The sequence below is a fragment of the Melopsittacus undulatus genome, chromosome 8 (genome assembly GCF_012275295.1).
Source record: "Melopsittacus undulatus isolate bMelUnd1 chromosome 8, bMelUnd1.mat.Z, whole genome shotgun sequence".
Lineage (NCBI taxonomy): Eukaryota > Metazoa > Chordata > Aves > Psittaciformes > Psittaculidae > Melopsittacus > Melopsittacus undulatus.
The window spans coordinates 39,257,604-39,276,914 of record NC_047534.1 but is presented as its reverse complement, the minus strand read 5'-3'; the positions used below and the strand labels follow the sequence as shown (position 1 = coordinate 39,276,914).

Below are 19,311 nucleotides of genomic sequence, written 5' to 3'. Positions count from 1 at the left end.
GCTGACATTACTGACAAATACAATTATAAAAAAAAATTATTGAACTTGTACTGTGTTCTCAAGTTTTAGAGAGCTGCAGATATAAAAGAATCTCCAAGCTATATTTGTGTCTTTGCTAGTTTGGATCTCAGTGGTTAGTCCACTGAGAATATTTGTAGATATTATTTATCTGTATGTTACTCAGTTGTTAATATTCTGCCTGTGATAAACTATAGGAAATGCAAATAAATGACTTCTAGTGTTTCAGGCAGATCTCGGTAGTTGTCTGTTTAAGACATGCTTACTGTGACTGGGAAGGAGAAGAAGAATGAAAATATAAAGAGGAAAAATCTAACTAATTCAAGGTGAATCTCAGGACAGATAATTTAGAAACCATAGAAAAGAATAAGTTAGAAGCAACCCAAAGGAGTAAACCAGTCTCATTTTGGACTGTTTTCAAGAGTCTAAATGCTTGAAAAGTATTATAGAGAGGAGAATGAACAGAAAAGTGATAAAGCTTAATCTTAGCTCAGTGTATACAGTTTGAATTACAAACTAAGGCAGAAGGAAAATGCAACAATATTACTTGGTAGACGGATTTAAGTGGCTACAGCTCTGGAAGAACTGGAGACTACAGTTTCATTAATTTTTTTATATTTTATATATAGTTCAATTTATTTGGATTAGATGTTTTGAGGATGTTGACAAACATTCACTGTTCATTCACATTAGCTTATGTATACTTACGTAATTTCCACATTTTAAAATCAAACCCTTAATTGCTTTGACCACATGGCTTCTCTTTTACATTCATCCATCTCTTTTTCATATTAAAAATGTCCATTTAAAATTTAAACATTTTGAAAGAAACATATTTGTGAGAACACTGTCTCCACATATTGATTCATTAAAATATCTTAATCTATAGGAAACACTGTAGAAACTTAAAATTTACCTTTGAATTGGTCTGCCACCATCATTCTTAGGTGGTTCCCATTTCAAATCCACATGACCTTTTGTCACCTCAACTATTGTAAGAGCATATGGAGGACCAGGAGTTGCTAAGGACAAAAATACACAGATTAGAATAAGAATCCATTGCACGTGAGCTGTTTCTACAGATCACTTGGCAAGCAAATCTCAAACTTACTGAAAGTATCTTTAGCAAGCACTGAATCTTCTATTTCACAATAATCACTCTGTCCAATGGCATTTTCAGCAGCCACACGGAACACATACAATGAGCCTTCAGTCAGTGGGCTCACTGTGTACTTGGTATCTTTCACTGTTGTATCAACTGTCTGCCAGCCTTTACGCCTTACATCTCTCTTTTCAACAATGTAGTTGGTAATTGGGGAACCTCCATCCTTCTCTGGTACTGTCCATTTAAGATCTGCTGTGTTTTTAGTAATATTAATAACCTCAAGCCACCGAGGTGGTGAAGGAGGATCTGTAAAACATAAAAAGAAAATAAAAGAGGTTAGTGTATTTATCATCAAAGGTCTTGTAAGACAGGGAATACATACTATTAAAACTTAGTATTTTTTTAGGTGGAGCAGAACAGATTTTAATATTTTATAAGCCTTCCAGGAGTTCACTTGGTATCTACAGAGACAAGCTGACATGGCTCTTTTATAGTGTATTTGGAGCAGCAGCATGTTCTGAAACAATACTTACAGAGCCTCTCCTTGCACAGCACAGGGTCGCTGGGCTCACTGGGCTCACTCTCACCAGCCTTATTCACAGCTCTTACACGGAATGAATATTCTTGTTTCTCCATAAGCCCTTTAAGGAAGTGTTCAGTTGTGGGAACTCCTTCAGCCACTCTCACCCACTCATCTGTTCCAGTCTTTAATAGTTCAATGACATAAGATTCGATCTTTGCCCCTCCATCATGTTCTGGTTTTGTCCAGCTAAGGGATAATGATGTCTTGCCAACATCTTTCACAGTTGGCTTTCCAGGAGGCCATGGTGGATCTAGACAGAAGTCCAATATTAATTACATGATAGAAATGGAACACTTTTTTTTTTGTTTGTTTGTTTTTGTTAAACTAAGCCATAAAAATTTTTTAATATACCAATTGGGTCTTTCACTAAGATCGGCTCTGTTTCCTTGCTTGGTTTTCCAGGTCCTGCAAGATTCTCTGCCAAGACACGGAACTTATATTTCTTCTTATTTGTAAGACCTTTAACTCTGGAAATAAAAGTTAAGTTTGATTAAACCAAATCTATACATTAACTTGTGCCTAATACATTATTCTCTCTACTCTTTGTACTACAGTTTACCTGGAAAATCTGAAAATACCCAAATTACTGCTAATGTTGTTTTATGAAATTGTGAACATTTAAAATAGGTACATCATCAACAGTAAAATTGTGCACCATGACACAGAAAACAATGGTTTGAGAGCCATCTTTCTTTTTTGCATCTTCCATGGTTGTTAGTTAATACAAGTATCGGGAGAAAAAAAGTCCCAGGGTTTTGGCAAATTGATACTTGAGACAGGTATGTTTGCTATTTTTAGAATGTTTTATGAATTATCATGTAGGACAGAAGTTATTAAGCATGCATTAAAAAAAAGGACAGATAAATTACTCTTTTGTAAAGATATTCTTCTTAAAAATTAATTATCAAAAGAAGCGTGTCACCAGATGCTCTTGTGAGACCCCACTTGGAATATTGTGTGCAGTTCTAGTGTCCTTAACAAAAGAAGGACATGGAGATGATGAAGTCCAGATGAGGGCCACAAGGATGATCAGGGGGCTGGAGCACCTCCTGTATGAAGACAGGCTGAAAAAATTGGGGCTGTTCAGCCTGGAGAAGAGAAGGCTGTGTAAAGACCTCATAGCAGCCTTCTAATACCTGAAGGGAGCCTATAGGGGTGCCAGAGAGGGACTCTTCATCAAGGACTGTGTGGGGTGTCCCTGCCCATGGCAGGGGGGTTGGAACTAGGTGATCTTGAGGTCCTTTCCAATCCTAACTATTCTATGATTCTATGACTGTAGTGATAGGACAAGAGTTAATGGGTTTGAACTGAAACAGGTGAAGTTCAGGTTACATAGAAGGAAGAACTTCTTCACTGTGAGGGTGGTGAGGCACTGGAACAGGATGCCCAAAGCAGTGGCAAATAATGCTCCTGGCAGTGTCCAAGGTCAGGTTGGACAAAGCTTTGGGCAACATGGTCTAGGGTGAGGCATCCTTGCCCATGGCAGCAGATTGGAGCTAGATGACCTTAAGGGCCTTTCTAACCTGAACCATTCTATGATTCTATGATTCTGTGTTAGTTTGTTCTGAACTCATGGAAGCAAGGAAAAATGATCAAGGACAACATAAAACTTGTTAAAAAGGCTTCTGTTACATTTTTATGTCTCTGTGACCTATTTCAGACTAAACAGACTATAGTCTTACTTGAATGTTGTATCTTTCACTGGCATTTTATTGCATTTTATCCATTTATCCTGCTCAGGATCATATCTTTCAACCCAGTAGCCAGTTATGGGGCTGCCACCATCTTCATCTGGTTCATTCCATGTTAGGGTGACTGAGTCTTTGGTGACCTCTGTAGGCTTGAGACCTGTTGGAGGGCCTGGTGGATCTGTGCAAATTCATAAAAAACAAAACCCAAAGTTGACAACATATGCTTTCTTCCGCTCCTCACCTGCACCACCCCCCCCCCCCAAAAAAAAAAAAAGTAAAAAATTAACAATTTAATCAACTAACCAAATGAATATTTTGCAATGATGGGGCTGCACTCTACTGGCTCCCCAATGCCATACATGTTCTCGGCGCTAACTCGGAACACATATTCTTTACGAGGAGTTAAATTGGTAGCTCTGAAATTTGTATCCTTTATAGTTGATGACAACTTATGCCATATTTCACTGTCTGTAGCTCTTTTCTCAAGGACATAGTTAGTAATTTTAGAACCCCCATCATCTCGTGGAGGATTCCATGTCAGAAGACAGGATTCATTTGTGATTTCTGATACATCAAATGCAGCCGGTGGCCCAGGTTTATCTGTAGAGGACAAGATATAAATGTTAATCTTCTGCTTACATAACTCAGGATGTTACTAGTGATTTTTATAAAAACCATAAAATACATGCATACCAAGAACATTAACTTCAACAACAGCAGTAGCACGCCCACTGGTATTTACAGCTTCTATAATATAGGTTCCACTGTCACTCCTCTTGCTGTCTGTAATAGTGACTGTAGAATGATTAGGTTTGGTTTCAATGGTAATTCTGTCATCAGGCCTCAAAATTTTGTCAGCCTTGGTCCAAGTAACCTGTGGCTCAGGCTTTCCAACCACTTTAGCTGGCAGCTCAATTTTAGTTCCAGCTTTCACTGTAAGTCCAGCAAGAAGCTTCACATCTAAGAAAATTTCTGGAGCCTCTGATTTAGGAGAGAATAAAATAGTTGTTATAGAAACAGTATTTCAGAGATTAGTAAAATAAAGCAGCTATTGTAATTCAGCGATTGAAGTAATTACCTTTTGCATCAATGGCTTGAATATCATCTGTTGGCTTACTTGGCTTGCTAGCTCCTATTCTGTTCAAAGCCTTAACCCGATATGCATACCACTCTCCTTCCTTGAGTTTTGTTACTTCCATCCTGTTTGTTAAACAAATAAAAAAATCCAGATATTTAAAGTGGTGAGGATACACAGTTAATTTAAAGGATATATTTTCTGATGTTAATTTACTTACTTTGTTTCAACAACAGGTTCCCCACAAGTCTCCCACTTGTCTGTACCACGCTGAGATTTTTCTACCAGATAACCTTTAATGCGGGCACCACCATCATATTTAGGAGGGTCCCATGTTAGGAAGATTCCTTTTGATGTTGGGTTCCTCCATTTAACATTCTCTGGTGGATCAGGCACCGCTATTAAAAATTAAAAACAAATGGGGTCTTAGAAACCAGTCCAAGGAAGGTTGGTTGTTTTTTTTTTTTTTTTTGGTTTTTTTTTTTTTTTTTTTTTTTTTTTTTTTTTTTTTTTATTTTAAGAAAATCAACAAGATTTCAGAAACATAAAATCAGCAGCAATGTGAAACAGTTTACTTACTTGCTGGTACTGACATATTTACTGGTTCATCAATATATGCAGGTTCTCCTGGGCCACATTTATTGCATGCAGAAACTCTGAACAAATATTCTTTTTCTTGGATGAGGTCAGGTACAGTGAACTCTTGGTCAACAACATGATCCATAACCTAGAGAGAAGGAAGGATCCAATGTGTTTCTAAAATCTATTTCCAAAGGGCAATTATCAAAATAAGATAAAATTCAGTAGCACATGTGGAAACAATATGGCAACTGGAAATTGAAATGAGAAAGAATGAACTTACTTTGCTCCATGTTTTCCGGCTTACTTCACGTTTTTCAATTATATAGCCAGTAACTGGACTTCCACCATCATCTTCTGGAGGTTCCCATGACAACAGTACTGTGTTCCTGATTATGTCTAAAACTTTGAGTTCTCTTGGTGCACTTGGACGAGCTAGAAACCATAGAAATTGTATTAATTGTTTTGTAATCAGAATTTGACACATGATCTCTATGTAATCTGTCTGCCAGAGGATTTACTCTTCTTAGTCATGCTTCCTTAAACAGCAAACTTGGATATTGAAAACCAGAAAAGAGGATATTTTGATGATGGATTTCTAGGATTTAGTTATATTTTAATATATGTGGTTTGCTGAGAGCTGTGTGATTTCACATTATTAACCTAAATAGATTTTAGCAATATAAACAGCAAATGTTATTCCTAGAATTTATATATGTCCACTTACCGATTACATTAACGTTAATTTCTCCTGAAACAGATGACACAGGGTTTTCTAATGTTAAGGCATAAATTCCCTTGTCTGGACGTTCACTTGGAGTAATTACAAGCTCTGCAAAGGAAGCAGTTGTCTTCATTGTTACACGATCACCCTCTTCTAAGACCTGGTTACCAAAAGACCATGTGGCAGTTGGCACAGGGTAGCCAGTGATAGGAACACGGATCTTGATTGGCTCCGGAACAATAACTTCCAGCCCATCTTTAAATGCACTTAGGTCCATTGTAGGTCCAACTGGAAAAATAACAAAATTGATCTGGTGAAATCTTTTCAGATATTCTGAAATGGCTAATTTTATTTATTTTATTTTTTTCCGAGGTGAGTATCTCCAGACAGGAGCCTTCAACACTAGGGCAAGTGGAAATACCGCGCCCAGGAGCCCCAATTCTGAGCAGCAACAGCCAGAGAGAGAGCTTCCAGCCCTCACCTCCGCTGAGGCGAGCCGCGACTCATAGGGGGTGGTGCCAGGAAGGGACAGCACCGCCCTGAGCGGGTAAAATCCGCCCCAGGGAGCACGGCAAAGAGGGGAGCTTGTGCTCCAGCTCTAGCAGGGTGGTGATCACTCTCCTCAGGGGCAGGGCCCGGTGTGGGAGCTCTGCTCTGGCTACCCCAGTGGAGGCAGAGTCGGCACCCAGACAGAGCCAATGAGAGGGGAGGCTGCAGAGCAGAGCTCACGGTGCAAAAAGTGCCTGCACTGGTCTCCTGAGGGGAGGGTGTACAATGGGCAGGGCTGCACTCATTAAGCCCTGCTGGAGGTATTCCTGCATCAGGTGGCTGAGCTGCCGGAGGCTATGCGGAGACTAAGAGATATCAGGGAAGTTGAAAGGAAGCAGGACTGCTTGCTCCAGGCGTAAACTGTGCACAAACTGGAGTTTACAGTTCTGGTGTCCTTGGCACAAGAAGGACATGGAACAGTTGGAACAAGTCCAGAGGAGGGCCACGAGCATGATCAGGGGGCTGGAACACCTCCTGTATGAAAACAGGCTGAGATAGTTGGGGCTGTTCAGCCTGGAGAAGAGAAGGCTGCATGGAGACCTCATAGCAGCCTTACAGTATATGAAGGGGGCCTACAGGGATGCTGGGGAGGGACTCTTCGTCAGGGACTGTAGTGACAGGACAAGCGGTAATGGGTTTAAATTTACACAGGAGAAGTTCAGATTACATATAAGGAAGAATGCTTTTCAGGCAACCTAACAGGTCTAATAGTACAGCTAATTATCTGCATAATTCATAACAGAGGAGAAACAGCTCAGAAGCTCAAAAGCCTAAGGCTCTTTATACTAGTTGGCACAGCAATTATTTGGTGAAAATGTACATATTACGCACAAGATGCACTTTACTTGTGTGCCTTATCTGATTGTCTTTAATAAATAGCATATGGCTTACCAAAAGTATCATCTGCAGTTAATGGTCCAATAGCCTCTGCTGGGTCTGACACACCAGCTGCATTTTCTGCTGAGACTCTGTAGTAATAACTGGATCCTGGTTTCAATCCAGTAACCTAAACAACATAAATAATAATTTTGTAACTCATATTAAAGATGGTCTTCACATTTTGATTATTTTATTGATGAACAGAACATCTTACCTTAAAAGTAAGAGCAGGTACTAATTTTGGGTTACAGCGAATCCACTTGTCTGTTCCTTCTTCTTGCCTTTCAACAATATAGCCTAAGACTGGACTTCCTCCATCATCGAGAGGAGGTTCCCATGTGAGCTGCACTGAGGACTTAGTTTGATCTGAATGATCAAGGTTAATGGGAGGACTTGGTCTCTCTGAAATTAATTTGAGAGAAAAATGGTTTTTGCAACTTATAAAGGAGCATGGGTTTGCATATCAGCTGTCTATACCTTAAAGTACTATTTTTAAAACCATTGCATAGCTTTTTTTCTAAACCTTGTTTTTTTATTGCTTGGATTCTTATTTCAGATTAAAAATATTTGGATTTCTTACTGAACCAGATGGTGCACACAGAATATAAAAACAGCCAAAATGTCCCTGTCTCATAATGCAGTCACAATCAGCGTTTGCATACTTACTGATTGGGTCCATAATTTTTACTGCACGTGTAGCAGGACTTGGTTTGCCAACTCCAACCATGTTTTGAGCTCTTACTCTGAAGAAATATTCTTCATTTTCCACAACATCAGTCAGGACGGCTGACAGTTCATCAGCTCCAGTGGTCATAGTTGGCTCCCATTTGATGGAAGCTCTGTTACGCAGTTCAATAACATAGCCAGTGACTGGAGATCCTCCATCGTACTCAGGTGGTTCCCAGGTAAGTGTAGCTCCAAACCTGTTCACATCGGTAACTTCTACATTCTGCGGAGGTCCAGGAACATCTGCATTTTATTTTAGGGGGGAAAAGGAAGAACAAGGTATGTGGGATTTACCTACTGTTTGACTTTATACTGCTTTGCTTACACTGTCACCAAACACTGAACTTTCATAACTACAGCTTACCAAATTTGCTCTTAGCTTCCACAGGTGTATCTGTTTCAACGGGCTCACCAGTGCCCACTCTGTTCCGTGCGCTAACACGGAAGAGGTACTCAACACCTCCTTTTTGTAGTCCAGTAACAGTGTATTCACAATTTTCGGCACGATCAGTGACCATAATCCAGGTTTTGCGCTTGATATCACGTCTTTCAACAACATAGCCTATTATTTTACTTCCACCATCACTTTCTGGTTCTTGCCAGGCAAGGCCAACTTCACCATCATAAATTTCAGTGACTTCCAAGTTTCTAACTGGACCTGGAACATCTAGCAGAAATATGACAATAGCTTAGGGCATTGCAACTCTTCTTTTTTTTTTTTTTTTTTTTTTGTCCTCTGGCTTAAATAAATGCAAGGTTTTAATAATAAGAGTTATTTACCAATGACCTTTACGTTGATGAATGCTTCTGCCTGGCCATGTTTGTTTCGAAGTATAACCTTGTACCTTCCCTTATCTGATTTCTTTGCTTCATAAATTTTGAAGGTAGTACAGTCAGTTGTTGTATCAACAGTTGTTGTAGGCAGATTTTCTTCCCCTTTCAACCATTCAGCTTCTGCTCTTGGGTAGGCATCATATGGAACAGTCATAGTTAAAGGTTTCCCAACATCAACCACAAGGTTTTGATCACCAGTCTTGATTCTGGGTGCAGCTAAGGTGGATGAATATGACAAATAAGTACTTACATATTTTTTCTTTAAAAAAGATGTATTTTTAGTCAGCTAACTTAGAAAATTAAAAGAGCTGTTGTATAGGAGCTAACACAGAAAACTGAAGGAGCTGTGTATGAATTCTGAGCAAATCCTTAATATACTTATTGGATTGCTCCAGAGAAATAAGCTGTTTGGTTGACATGTACTGTGTCCTCCTATAAAGGGAGGATCACTGGTCTGATCCTGTAAAATAGAAAAATTAGGAGTTAAATGTTTTATATGACTGAAGTGAGTAGGCCAAATAATTTTCATGTTTGAGCTCTGCAGAGACCTAATGAAAAGGTTCTGTTCCCTTTAAGTTCAGTTCATGCTTTTCGTATAGACACTGAAAAGCAACCTGTATTTTTGCTCAGCATTTGTATCAAGGTGGAAGAATAAAAGATGTTTGTTGCCTGAATTATAATTCATATAGTTTACAGACTTGTATCTCAGCCTGATTTTGTATTCATTTTAATTCAATTCTTTGAGAGAAGTCAGTTTAGTTAACTCACTAACCTAAGATTTTATAAAAGAAACACAAAGCAAGCATCTTACCAGCTAATTCAAGCTTAGCTCTAGCTTCCTTATCTTTGGCAATAAATCTGTATTCCCCTTGGTCACGTGGCTTTATATCGCACACCTGCAGCCTGTGGACCTTTCCTTCACTCATCATCTGATGTTTGTCACCTTGGATAATAATCATGTTGTTTCTCAACCACTTGACCTCCACACCATCTTTGTTCAACTCAGCCATGAAGATGACATCTGTACCCGGAGGTTCATAAATATCTTGTGGTGGTCGAATGATCTCAACAGGGATTTCTGAAATAAATGTGAATTCATTCGATGTTATTTATGTATTGTTTCTATTATGACTAAATAATGAAGAAATAAGTCCTGTTCGATTTTACACATACCTTCAACAAAAAGTCTTGCCCTAGATTTCCTGTCGTCTACGCCACAGGAATATTCACACTCATCATCTAGTCTGCAGTCTTTAATGATTAATCTGTGCAGATTTCCATCTTTTTCAAACTGGTATCTTTATGAGGGAGTAAGTAAGCAGCATTTTAGTTTCCAGACAAGGTAAAAAAGTGAAGCAAGCATGTCTAGCACATCAACAGACATAATAAAATGTACATACTTTTTGCCTTCTTTTATTTCTCTTCCATTTCTGTACCATTTTACACTGGCTTTCTCTTTGGTAAGTTGGCATGTAAAGACAGCATCATCAAATTCTGTGACGGTCTGGTCTTGGAGATGTTCTATGAAGTCTGCTGGTGCCTCTGTGATGAGGAGCTCTGCAACAGATTTGTCTTGTCCAGCAGTGACAGTGTACTCACCTTCATCTATAAACCCACAGTCTTTAATGATGAGTGAGTGTTTGTATTTATCAATTTTGTACAAAATGCGCCTGTCGAATGTAATCTCTTCACCATTCTTTGTCCATTTGAGGGTTGCATTGAGGCGATTGACTTTACACCAGAATGTGACAGTTTTCTTTTCCATTGTCTCAATGTCTTCAAGGGGCTCAACAATTCTGAGATCCTCCTCTGTTAAGACAAAAAACCCAAAGGGATTAATTTACATCCTCATGATCATAATGTGAGATTGAATGTAAGGTGATGAAATAATTTTAATACAGTGCAAGTTATTTACCTAATACAGTTAAGGCAGCAAAACTTTTGACATGTTCACCTCTCTGGTTTGACAGTGCAATGGTATAGGTAGCTTGATCTTTCAGCTGTGCATCTCTGATTCTGAGAGTGTAAACTAAATCCTTATGAACAATAATGTATTTTGCACTATCAAATATTGCCTCATCGTTTTTGTACCACTTCTCTTTGGCACCTTCTTTATTGACTTCACAGTTGAAGATAATTTCTTGACCCTCACTAACTTCTTGGTCCTTAAGGGGAGTTATAATCCTGAGTTTCTCTGAAATTGAAGAAAAAGAAGAAATAGAACACCATCTAGTATAAGGAATTAAACTAAATATGCACCTGCACATTGATAAAATAAAGCTTACCAATCACTGTTAAACGCGCTGTAGCTTTAGCTTCGCCAACCGTGACAGTATACTCTCCTGCATCTCCTAGAATAGAGTCTTTAACTACAAGTGTTCTCTTTTTGCCATCTGAAATGATGTCGTACTTATCACCAGGCTCCAGGACTGTGTAATCCCTCAGCCACTGTACCGAAATTGCCTCTTTGGATACTGAACAGACAAATTCAGCTTTGTCTCCTTCAAGAACCTCAAGATTTTGTGGTCTGGTAAGAAATTGTGGTGTAAGTTCTGAAAGAAAAAAATTTTGTATATATATATTAATTTATTTTATGTTTTTACTTATGAAGAGATTAAACAAAGTTGTGTACTCTTACTGTTAGTTTCATTTTGTTTGTTTGTTCAGAAAGCAAGGCCACCAAAGTAACTCTCTTACCATGTACAGTAAGTTTTCCTGTTGTACTAGAGCTTGGGAGCTTGCAAGTATATTTGCCAGCATCCTCTGGATGAGCATTATGTATGAGAAGAATTCTCTTTCGGCCATCAGAAATGTGTTCAAATCTAGCACCATCAGGCACCTCCTCATCTCCTTTAAACCAAGTAACTTCAGCATTGGGCTTTGAAACTTCACAGATCAATTTTACAGTGTCATTTTCATTCACTTCAAGATCAGGAAGATTTTTTGTGAAAACAGCCTCTTCCTCTGCAACAAGAATTTTAAAAGATTATTAAATCCTTTCATCAAACCCCCTTTTTTTTTTTGTTCACAGATTAGATTCTAAAATACTGTGTTTACCTATCACTGTAAGTAGTCCTGAAGTTCGAGCTGTTTTTGCTTCACAGGCATATTCAGCTTCATCATCGAAGGCACATTTATTGACAACAAGAATGTGTTCTGCTCCTTTGGAAATGATGTCATACTTTTTGCCTTTTCTAATTTCAATGCCATCTTTAAACCACTTCACCTGTTTCAGAGCAAATAAACATGGTCATTAGTATTAACATGCTCATCATAAATTTCAGTTGTATGTTCATTTGTAATAACATAATAAAGTTGTCAGTTTTTTTTTTTTTTTTTTTTTTTTTTAAAAACTAGTTGAAGGAGTTACTCAGATTTAAAAGTATTATTATTACTGACCTTGACACCTGGACGGGAAATTTCACATTCAAACCGAGCAGATTCTTTTTCTTTCACTTCAAGATCAGTTAGGGGTTTCAGGAACTCAAGACGAATAGCTGTAAGAAAAAAGAAAACTTTTAGTACAGGAAATTCTCCAGAAGAGAACAATAAATTGCTGGCATTGATATTATTGTCACAGACAGTAGCATATAAAGTTTATAGCACTTAAACATTTTGCAGAAAATTTTAATGACTTACGTTCTACATTGAGGAAACAGGATGTCTTAAAATCCTTAACTTTACAAGTATATGTTTTTGCATCATCCAGTGTGCAGCCGTGGATAATGAGTTTTCTGACCCTTCCATCAGAAATTATATCATACTTCTTTGTTTTATGAATTTCTTCACCATTTTTGAACCACTGAACTTTTGCATTTTCCCTGGAAACTTCGCATTCCAGAATTGCAGTGGCCTCTTCTTCAACAGTCTGGTCCTCAAGTGGTTTAGTAAATTCAACTGGGGGTTCTGAAAGAAACATAGATTTTTTGATAGAAAAGACCTCAACTATAGCCAGCCCTCTGCCAGTAGCAAATTGTTGCATACAACAGTTCTAATTTTCTTTGACTGAATAATCAGAAAGGCTCTTAGATGTCTCTGCTGAAGGTGTCATTTTGTTTTTTTTTCTTTTTAATACCCAGACATACTCAGTTAATTTAGCTAATTTCCTTACTTTCAGCCTACTGTAAAGTTAGACTGAGTGATATCCTTATCCATGGGGTTTTTATTCACAAATTATCAGAAAGCCTTGCAACTCAGTTTCTTTAACTGATCTATAGCCATGTGATCTCAGTGACTCTGAAGTTATACTCCAAACTTAAGGAGTAATTTCCTTGAATTACTATATCAGTTAAAAGTGTGTAGAGTTTTTGACTTGTTACCCATACATAGCTTGCAAACAGTGCAAGTGGATATACAAACAATGTTATGTTAGTTGACTGATGATGTAGTTGTGCTCTCATATGTTTCTGGATACTCCAAAGAACAGAAAAATGCATGGGGAGCCATAAAGGCCAGTTTTTGCAGGCCATCTTGAGGCCAATTGACTGTTCAAGTCTGCAGTAAAGCCCTGGAAATCTTAATAAACTGATTCATCTGCCAGGTCTGACACATTTCCAGTATTTCCCCCTTTCCTCAGCTCTTCTGTGAAGCATAAACGTTTTAAGTGTGTTTTTTAATCAGGAGAATTATCTATCAGTCAAATACTGTCTGTATGGTCCCACTAATTTGATACATGGTTTATATTAACATCCTATTCCAGGATGAATCGTGAATGGACCATTAACAATTACTATGATATAATGAAAATGACTGACTTACCTTTCACAAAAAGATTTGCTTGAGTTCTGAAATCTTTTGCTGTCAGTGATACCTCTCCTGCATCTGTTAACTTGACATCTCTTAGAATAAGTGTGTGAACTCTCCCTTCAGCACGTGTCACGACCTTATAAAGTACATAAAAAAACCTTTTGTAAGGATCTACAAGAAATAGTTAATAAACATTTAATTAAATAGTATTACTATTTATTGATATCTGTGGAGTTTGGTTTAATTTTATACGAAATTTTGGTAATTTCCTTTTGTATATACTATATATATGTCAAGACACAAATGCTTTGAGGATTTTGAGGATAATTTCTGTTTTGTCTTTTCACTTACAAGAAATTGTAATTTTAATTTTTCCCATGTTTTAATTTGTGTCCTTGTATTAGAAAACCTGACTCTACTGTAAAAGTTCAGAATGAGCTGACTTGAGATCTTGTTTATTATGAACAAGTACTAATAATATAAGTAAATTTATGGGAAAAAGTTCATGTTACTCCTGGCTACATCTAAAGTAGTTTGGAACCCCCCTCATACACACTTTTGTGAACACCAAATTGGCTTTCTATTACTAAATTTTGGTAGAAATTTCTGCATAAAAATAAACCCCCAAACATTTCTTTGTTGACCTATTGCTGAAACTACTTTGCAAATTTGAGTTTGAACTGGACTTCTACACAAATATCCCCTTTCTCTAGGAGTGGACTTCAAGGCTTCAAGGGCACATCCTGCATTGCAACCATGAAAAGGGTTGCCACTTATTCATCCCATGAATTTTAACAGCTCTTGAAGAATTCTGTTTATTTATTTTCAGAGACATACATGATCACATAGTAGATGCTGGTTTAGAAAAACAAAGGGGGAAAATGAGCTTCTGCTAAGGAACAAGGAAAAAAGATTGAGAAGGCAGTCTCTTTTGCTTCAGGGGGAAGGAAGGAACTAAATGGCTGTCCTTCCTTATTGTGTCCCTGAAACCTAGCTCTAGTGAATGCTTATTTGAAAGTGATTGAGATGAAGCCAGATAAATATTTGACCAAGATGGACAGTAAAGATAAACAAAAGTCACTTTAATAAAGGCTACAGCCAAATGCCAGCCACAGAGGTAAAATAATGTTTTGAATTAAAACTAGCTGAAATTAAAAACTTGTACAATTAAACTGATTCTTGACAACTGTAGCAGAAGTGTTTCAAGAGCCTATTATAAATGAGCAGAAAGTGATACCTCAAGTAAAAATATGGTTTACTCTAGATTTCTTCTTGATAAAATTTCAAGTCAAGTGGCAGTTTTGACTGTATGTGTAAACTGGATGAAATCTGGATTTTTTTTTCATGTAATTATAATGATAGCTCAGACAGGTAAGCAGAAAATAATGTTCCATCAGACAGAACATTGAACATATAATATTTTTCTTGCTAGGCAGTAATAACTGTCAAGCCATGGCACTGATCAATAGCTTTCTATATTTTTATTCCTAGGCTCAGAAGTAATTACCTTGAATTATTACATGTCATCTGCTGAGTTTCAATTTTATCTGCCCTTAAATACTGCAATAGGGTCGCCTATCAGCATGATCAGTTTTTCTTTTGCTATTTCTATATTCTATTTTTTAATGACGTATTTTTCATTTAGGCAAATTTGGTGAAGTTTGGGAAGATCTAATAAAACCTGAAAAGAATACACTAAAAACTATCCTTAAAAAATCTGTACAAAAATATTATTAGCAGCATTATTTCAGGTTTGGAAACTCTTCTAGGTCATGTAATGCCTTGAAAGGCTGCTTTGACTGAGGTTTCCAATTTGTATTATTTCTCTTAGCCTAGTATGTGAAAAAGAAGTCTTAAAACCAGTTATATACATTTATGTTTTGTGGGGTTTAATGTGTTTCTTTATGTATTTCTCCTACTATTATCTTTAAACTGACTGCATTCCAGGCTGCTCAGATCTCAGAGTTAAGAGCCAGCACTTGATGAAGGGTTAAAATTAGCTAGTGAGAAGTGCTTGACAAGCAAATCTGCCCAGAAAGTTATCTGGAGAGCCAGAACAAATGCCTGAAATGGAATTTGACTCCTCTTAATCTCCTTATGTGCAGGACTGGACTGCAACTCAGAATTCAGGAGAAAAAAAAATTTCCTGATAGTAACTTTCAAAATTCTCTTAGTGTAACTACAATTTACCTGTACAAAAATAATTGAGTAATCCTGACAGAATCGGGCACAAAATCACCATTGTAATGATAGATATTTTGGAACCTTTGTATCCCTTTGTACAATAAATGCTTGTGGTATTCCAAAATACTGTAATTTTTGGAGGAAAAAAAAAGCCCTCTATCTGATTTAGTGAGAATTTACTATTTGGCACAACAGTGTTATTGTATGTATATACACAACAGCTGTACCTTAATACTTCTGATTAAGGGAGTAAATGAGAAATTAAGAAGGGAAAGAGTTGAAAGAGAGGAAGAAGGAGGAAACATGAGGAAAAAGAAAGTTTAGTTTCTTTACCTTTTCACTGGGCTCCAGTTTCTTTCCTTTCAGGAACCACTCTACTGGAATTCCCTCATAAGAGAGTTCACAGTCGAAGGTTGCTGATTCCCCAGCTGTCACTGTTACATCCTTGAGGGGTCTCAGCAAGCCGATTACTCGAGCTTGGTAAGAAGACATCATTTTCAGATTAGTTTCTTCTACCCAAGAGAGAGCTGCTGCTCTCATGTACTAACCTCCATGGTGGCTTCCCTCAAGAGAGACAGACATAGCAATGCTACTCTTTAAATTCCCTAAATAGAAGAGGCCACCAGGAGCTTTTAGGGGGAGGGCTGGTCACCTAAAATTTCCTATTTGTAGAGCGTGTTTCTTTAAATTGAACAAGGTCAGCAGGAAAGTTGCCGTGCATCTGTCTCCCTGCCAAGCCTTGCATGCCTCTTACTAGATAAGGCATGTGTTTTCCAAAATAGCGAGGGCTAGAATTGGAGTGTGAAACAAGTGGTCTTCAACTGTGTAGCCTGTCCCTGCCCATCAAACTCTTAACCTTATCCCTAGATATCACTGTGATCCCATCCTTTCAGGTTAACATGCTTCTATGCAGCAAAGCCTTTGCCTGTAAAACTTTGATTGTGTAATAATAGCAGCCTTCAAGGCCACCTTCTTATTTTTACTCCCCCTATATGAATAAACTATGTACAAGATTAAAAAACATGCAAGAAATTCCTTAACAAAAAAAAAATGTGGCTTGAATAATTAATCCTGCAGTTGTTCTGGAAGGAATTGCTGTTGGTTCAATGAATTATTGAGATTTGTCCACCAATTCCAAGAGGCACCAAGTACATTGTTTTCACTAGTTTAATTAATTTCAGTTTGAAAGGCACTTACGTTTCACTCGGAGATGAGCACCAGATTTGGCATTTGCTGCTTGGAAATCTACTCCACCAGCTTGATCTAAGCGTACATTGTACAGTGTAAGGAAGTGCTTTTTGCCTTCCTCCTTGATTTCACATTCCTGCAACAAGAGAAGTGAAAATAATTTTTCAGTATCTGTTTTCTTTGTGTTGCACAAGAGCCCTTACTTCTCCTACCATGCATGTGTTATTTCCTCCTCCATTCACAACACTTAGGGCCACTGCCACTTGTAATATACCTTATAAACTTTCATTCATATGCCTTTCCTTTCCTTTCAAAATCCCTTCCTAATACAGCTTGCTTCTGCTTAGAAGGAAAGGGCCAGAGGCAACACACTTGTGTTGGTGAATGATATGAACTAGCTAATATATCCATGTGTAGAACAGAGGCCTAAGGGAACTAGGTTTCCAGGATTGCACTGTGACCTTTACTAGAGAAGGGTCTTGTTCTCTTATCCAGACATTGATTTTCATGGAACTTCTGATCTTTGTGATTTACTCACAATGTAACTTACTGTTACATTAAAGAGTTGTGAAATTATTGCCAATCGTAATTGCATTGTTTCTTATCTTTTCAGATACTTCCAGCAAAGAATTAAGAATATTTGCTAAAGCCTTATAACTTTAAAATCAATTTTTTGCCATCATATTAATGGAAAAGAGTTTGAAAATGTGATCTATGTCTATTTAAACCAACCATAGCTCAAAACCCAAAAGTACATGAAGACAATCCAAAGCCATTATGTTTAAGTGTATTCCATGAGGTCTTTGCTCCTTGGATACATATTATTAGGGAACAGAAACAGAGCAATAGAGCAACAGAGTAAGCATACTTACTTATGTAAAATAATTTATTATTTTGATATTTTATGCATTTTTTGATTGATTTTATATTACATTTTGGAAGTTATTAATAAAGAGAAAGTATTTTTAATATAGTGGTCTTTACTGAAAGCAGATAGGTAGGGATTTCACTTAGTTCCTGAAATTTCACTTTATTTCTGCAGCCACCTTCTCCCTCACACTTCCTCCCACAAATTTTTGAGACACACTTAAGAAACATCCTGAAACATTTGCTTACAGCTGATTCAGTCAGGGGTTCTCCTTTTAACCTCCAATTGCCATGGACGCCTTCCTCAGAGATTTCAATATCAAAACGGGCAGTCTCTGTCTCAATCACCTCCACACTGTATAGTGGACGTATAATTTCAATATCCCGGTCTGGAGGGAAAAAAAGAAAAAAAAAGTGATTGATTCCTTCAGTCTCCAACAGACTGCAAAAGATTTTTTCTACAGAGCAGCCCAGTAAAATAACTGTACCTTCAATATTGAGTTTCGCAGAGGTTTGATCAGTACCACAGTCACAAGTGTACTGTCCAATGTCTTTCTTCAATGCTTTCTTGAGGATAAGGATTCGTTTTTTACCATCAGCCTTAATAACAACATTCTTTGATGGAGTAATTGGTTTGCCATCCTTCATCCATTTCACTGGAGCATCTGCTTTGCTGATTTCACATTGTAAGATTACTTCATCTTTCTCTACAGCAGTGTAATCCTGCAACTTCCCAGTGAAGTAAGGGTCTCCTTCTGCAAGCAAAGATTAAGATGTTTCAGTCTGAAGCTTTAGTCTTTCAGAAAAGACAATTAATTCTTACCATAAAATACATTTCTTGTTTAGTCCCTGCAAGGAGGATTAAATATAGTTACAAATATTACACTTTTCTGTTGCAAAAAGAGTAAACAACAAATGCTGAAGAAACAATACAGTGTATTACTAATACTACTGAATACACTGCTTTCATGCTTTAGGAGTTTCAGAGCAATGTTTAAATATCTAACAGGTAATTTTGCAACAGTTGCATGAAATTTTAAAGTTATTTTATTTATTCTTTCTGAATGGGGAAATGGAGACCCAAAGACAAGCAAATTATAAAACTGTCAAAAATTAAAATGTAGATTGAGCCAAATAAATAACAAAAAAAATCCCACAAACAAAAAACCAAACAAAAAAACCCAAACACCAAACCAAACCAAAACAAACCTTAAGATTTTTTTGATCACCATTTTTGATTAGTGAGACTCTTCTGAAAATATACAACATGTAAATTCTGTGGGGCATTCTTACCAAGAACAGTGAGTTTAGCTTCTGATGATTTGTCCATAGCTTCCACTCTAATCTGAGAAGTATCATCAATAGTAAGATCTTTGATTGTGAGTGAATGGAATTTGCCATCATCTGTCATTGAAACCACCTTGCTTGTATGTAATCTCTGGTCATTCTTGAACCAGACAACAGTGATATTTTCGTGGGAGAGTTCCACAGTGAACACTGCAGTTTCTCGTTCCTTTTTTGTTACATCCTTGAGAGGAGTAATGAATTTCAGGCGGATACCTA

At 37.4% G+C, this 19,311-nt stretch overlaps 1 protein-coding gene across 1 annotated transcript in view; it reads right to left on the bottom strand.

Annotated features, from left to right (window-relative positions):
* Positions 1 to 19,311, bottom strand: part of TTN (titin) — a 246,511-nt gene that overhangs the window by 80,206 nt on the left and 146,994 nt on the right. Inside the window, exons 130-161 of the mRNA XM_034065601.1 lie at positions 19,042 to 19,308; positions 18,237 to 18,503; positions 17,998 to 18,137; positions 16,891 to 17,017; positions 16,027 to 16,169; positions 13,522 to 13,645; positions 12,403 to 12,669; positions 12,163 to 12,260; positions 11,821 to 11,989; positions 11,461 to 11,727; positions 11,049 to 11,315; positions 10,679 to 10,957; positions 10,164 to 10,572; positions 9,937 to 10,061; positions 9,575 to 9,841; positions 8,710 to 8,979; positions 8,294 to 8,596; positions 7,870 to 8,172; positions 7,418 to 7,605; positions 7,216 to 7,330; positions 5,779 to 6,063; positions 5,335 to 5,486; positions 5,052 to 5,199; positions 4,693 to 4,870; positions 4,476 to 4,597; positions 4,091 to 4,378; positions 3,701 to 3,997; positions 3,389 to 3,575; positions 2,058 to 2,173; positions 1,657 to 1,956; positions 1,130 to 1,429; positions 935 to 1,040 (exon numbers count right to left, since the gene is read on the bottom strand). Of these exons, the coding sequence (XP_033921492.1) occupies positions 935 to 1,040; positions 1,130 to 1,429; positions 1,657 to 1,956; positions 2,058 to 2,173; positions 3,389 to 3,575; positions 3,701 to 3,997; positions 4,091 to 4,378; positions 4,476 to 4,597; positions 4,693 to 4,870; positions 5,052 to 5,199; positions 5,335 to 5,486; positions 5,779 to 6,063; positions 7,216 to 7,330; positions 7,418 to 7,605; positions 7,870 to 8,172; positions 8,294 to 8,596; positions 8,710 to 8,979; positions 9,575 to 9,841; positions 9,937 to 10,061; positions 10,164 to 10,572; positions 10,679 to 10,957; positions 11,049 to 11,315; positions 11,461 to 11,727; positions 11,821 to 11,989; positions 12,163 to 12,260; positions 12,403 to 12,669; positions 13,522 to 13,645; positions 16,027 to 16,169; positions 16,891 to 17,017; positions 17,998 to 18,137; positions 18,237 to 18,503; positions 19,042 to 19,308 (6,874 nt within the window). The remainder of the gene's footprint in view (positions 1 to 934; positions 1,041 to 1,129; positions 1,430 to 1,656; positions 1,957 to 2,057; positions 2,174 to 3,388; positions 3,576 to 3,700; positions 3,998 to 4,090; positions 4,379 to 4,475; positions 4,598 to 4,692; positions 4,871 to 5,051; positions 5,200 to 5,334; positions 5,487 to 5,778; positions 6,064 to 7,215; positions 7,331 to 7,417; positions 7,606 to 7,869; positions 8,173 to 8,293; positions 8,597 to 8,709; positions 8,980 to 9,574; positions 9,842 to 9,936; positions 10,062 to 10,163; positions 10,573 to 10,678; positions 10,958 to 11,048; positions 11,316 to 11,460; positions 11,728 to 11,820; positions 11,990 to 12,162; positions 12,261 to 12,402; positions 12,670 to 13,521; positions 13,646 to 16,026; positions 16,170 to 16,890; positions 17,018 to 17,997; positions 18,138 to 18,236; positions 18,504 to 19,041; positions 19,309 to 19,311) is intronic.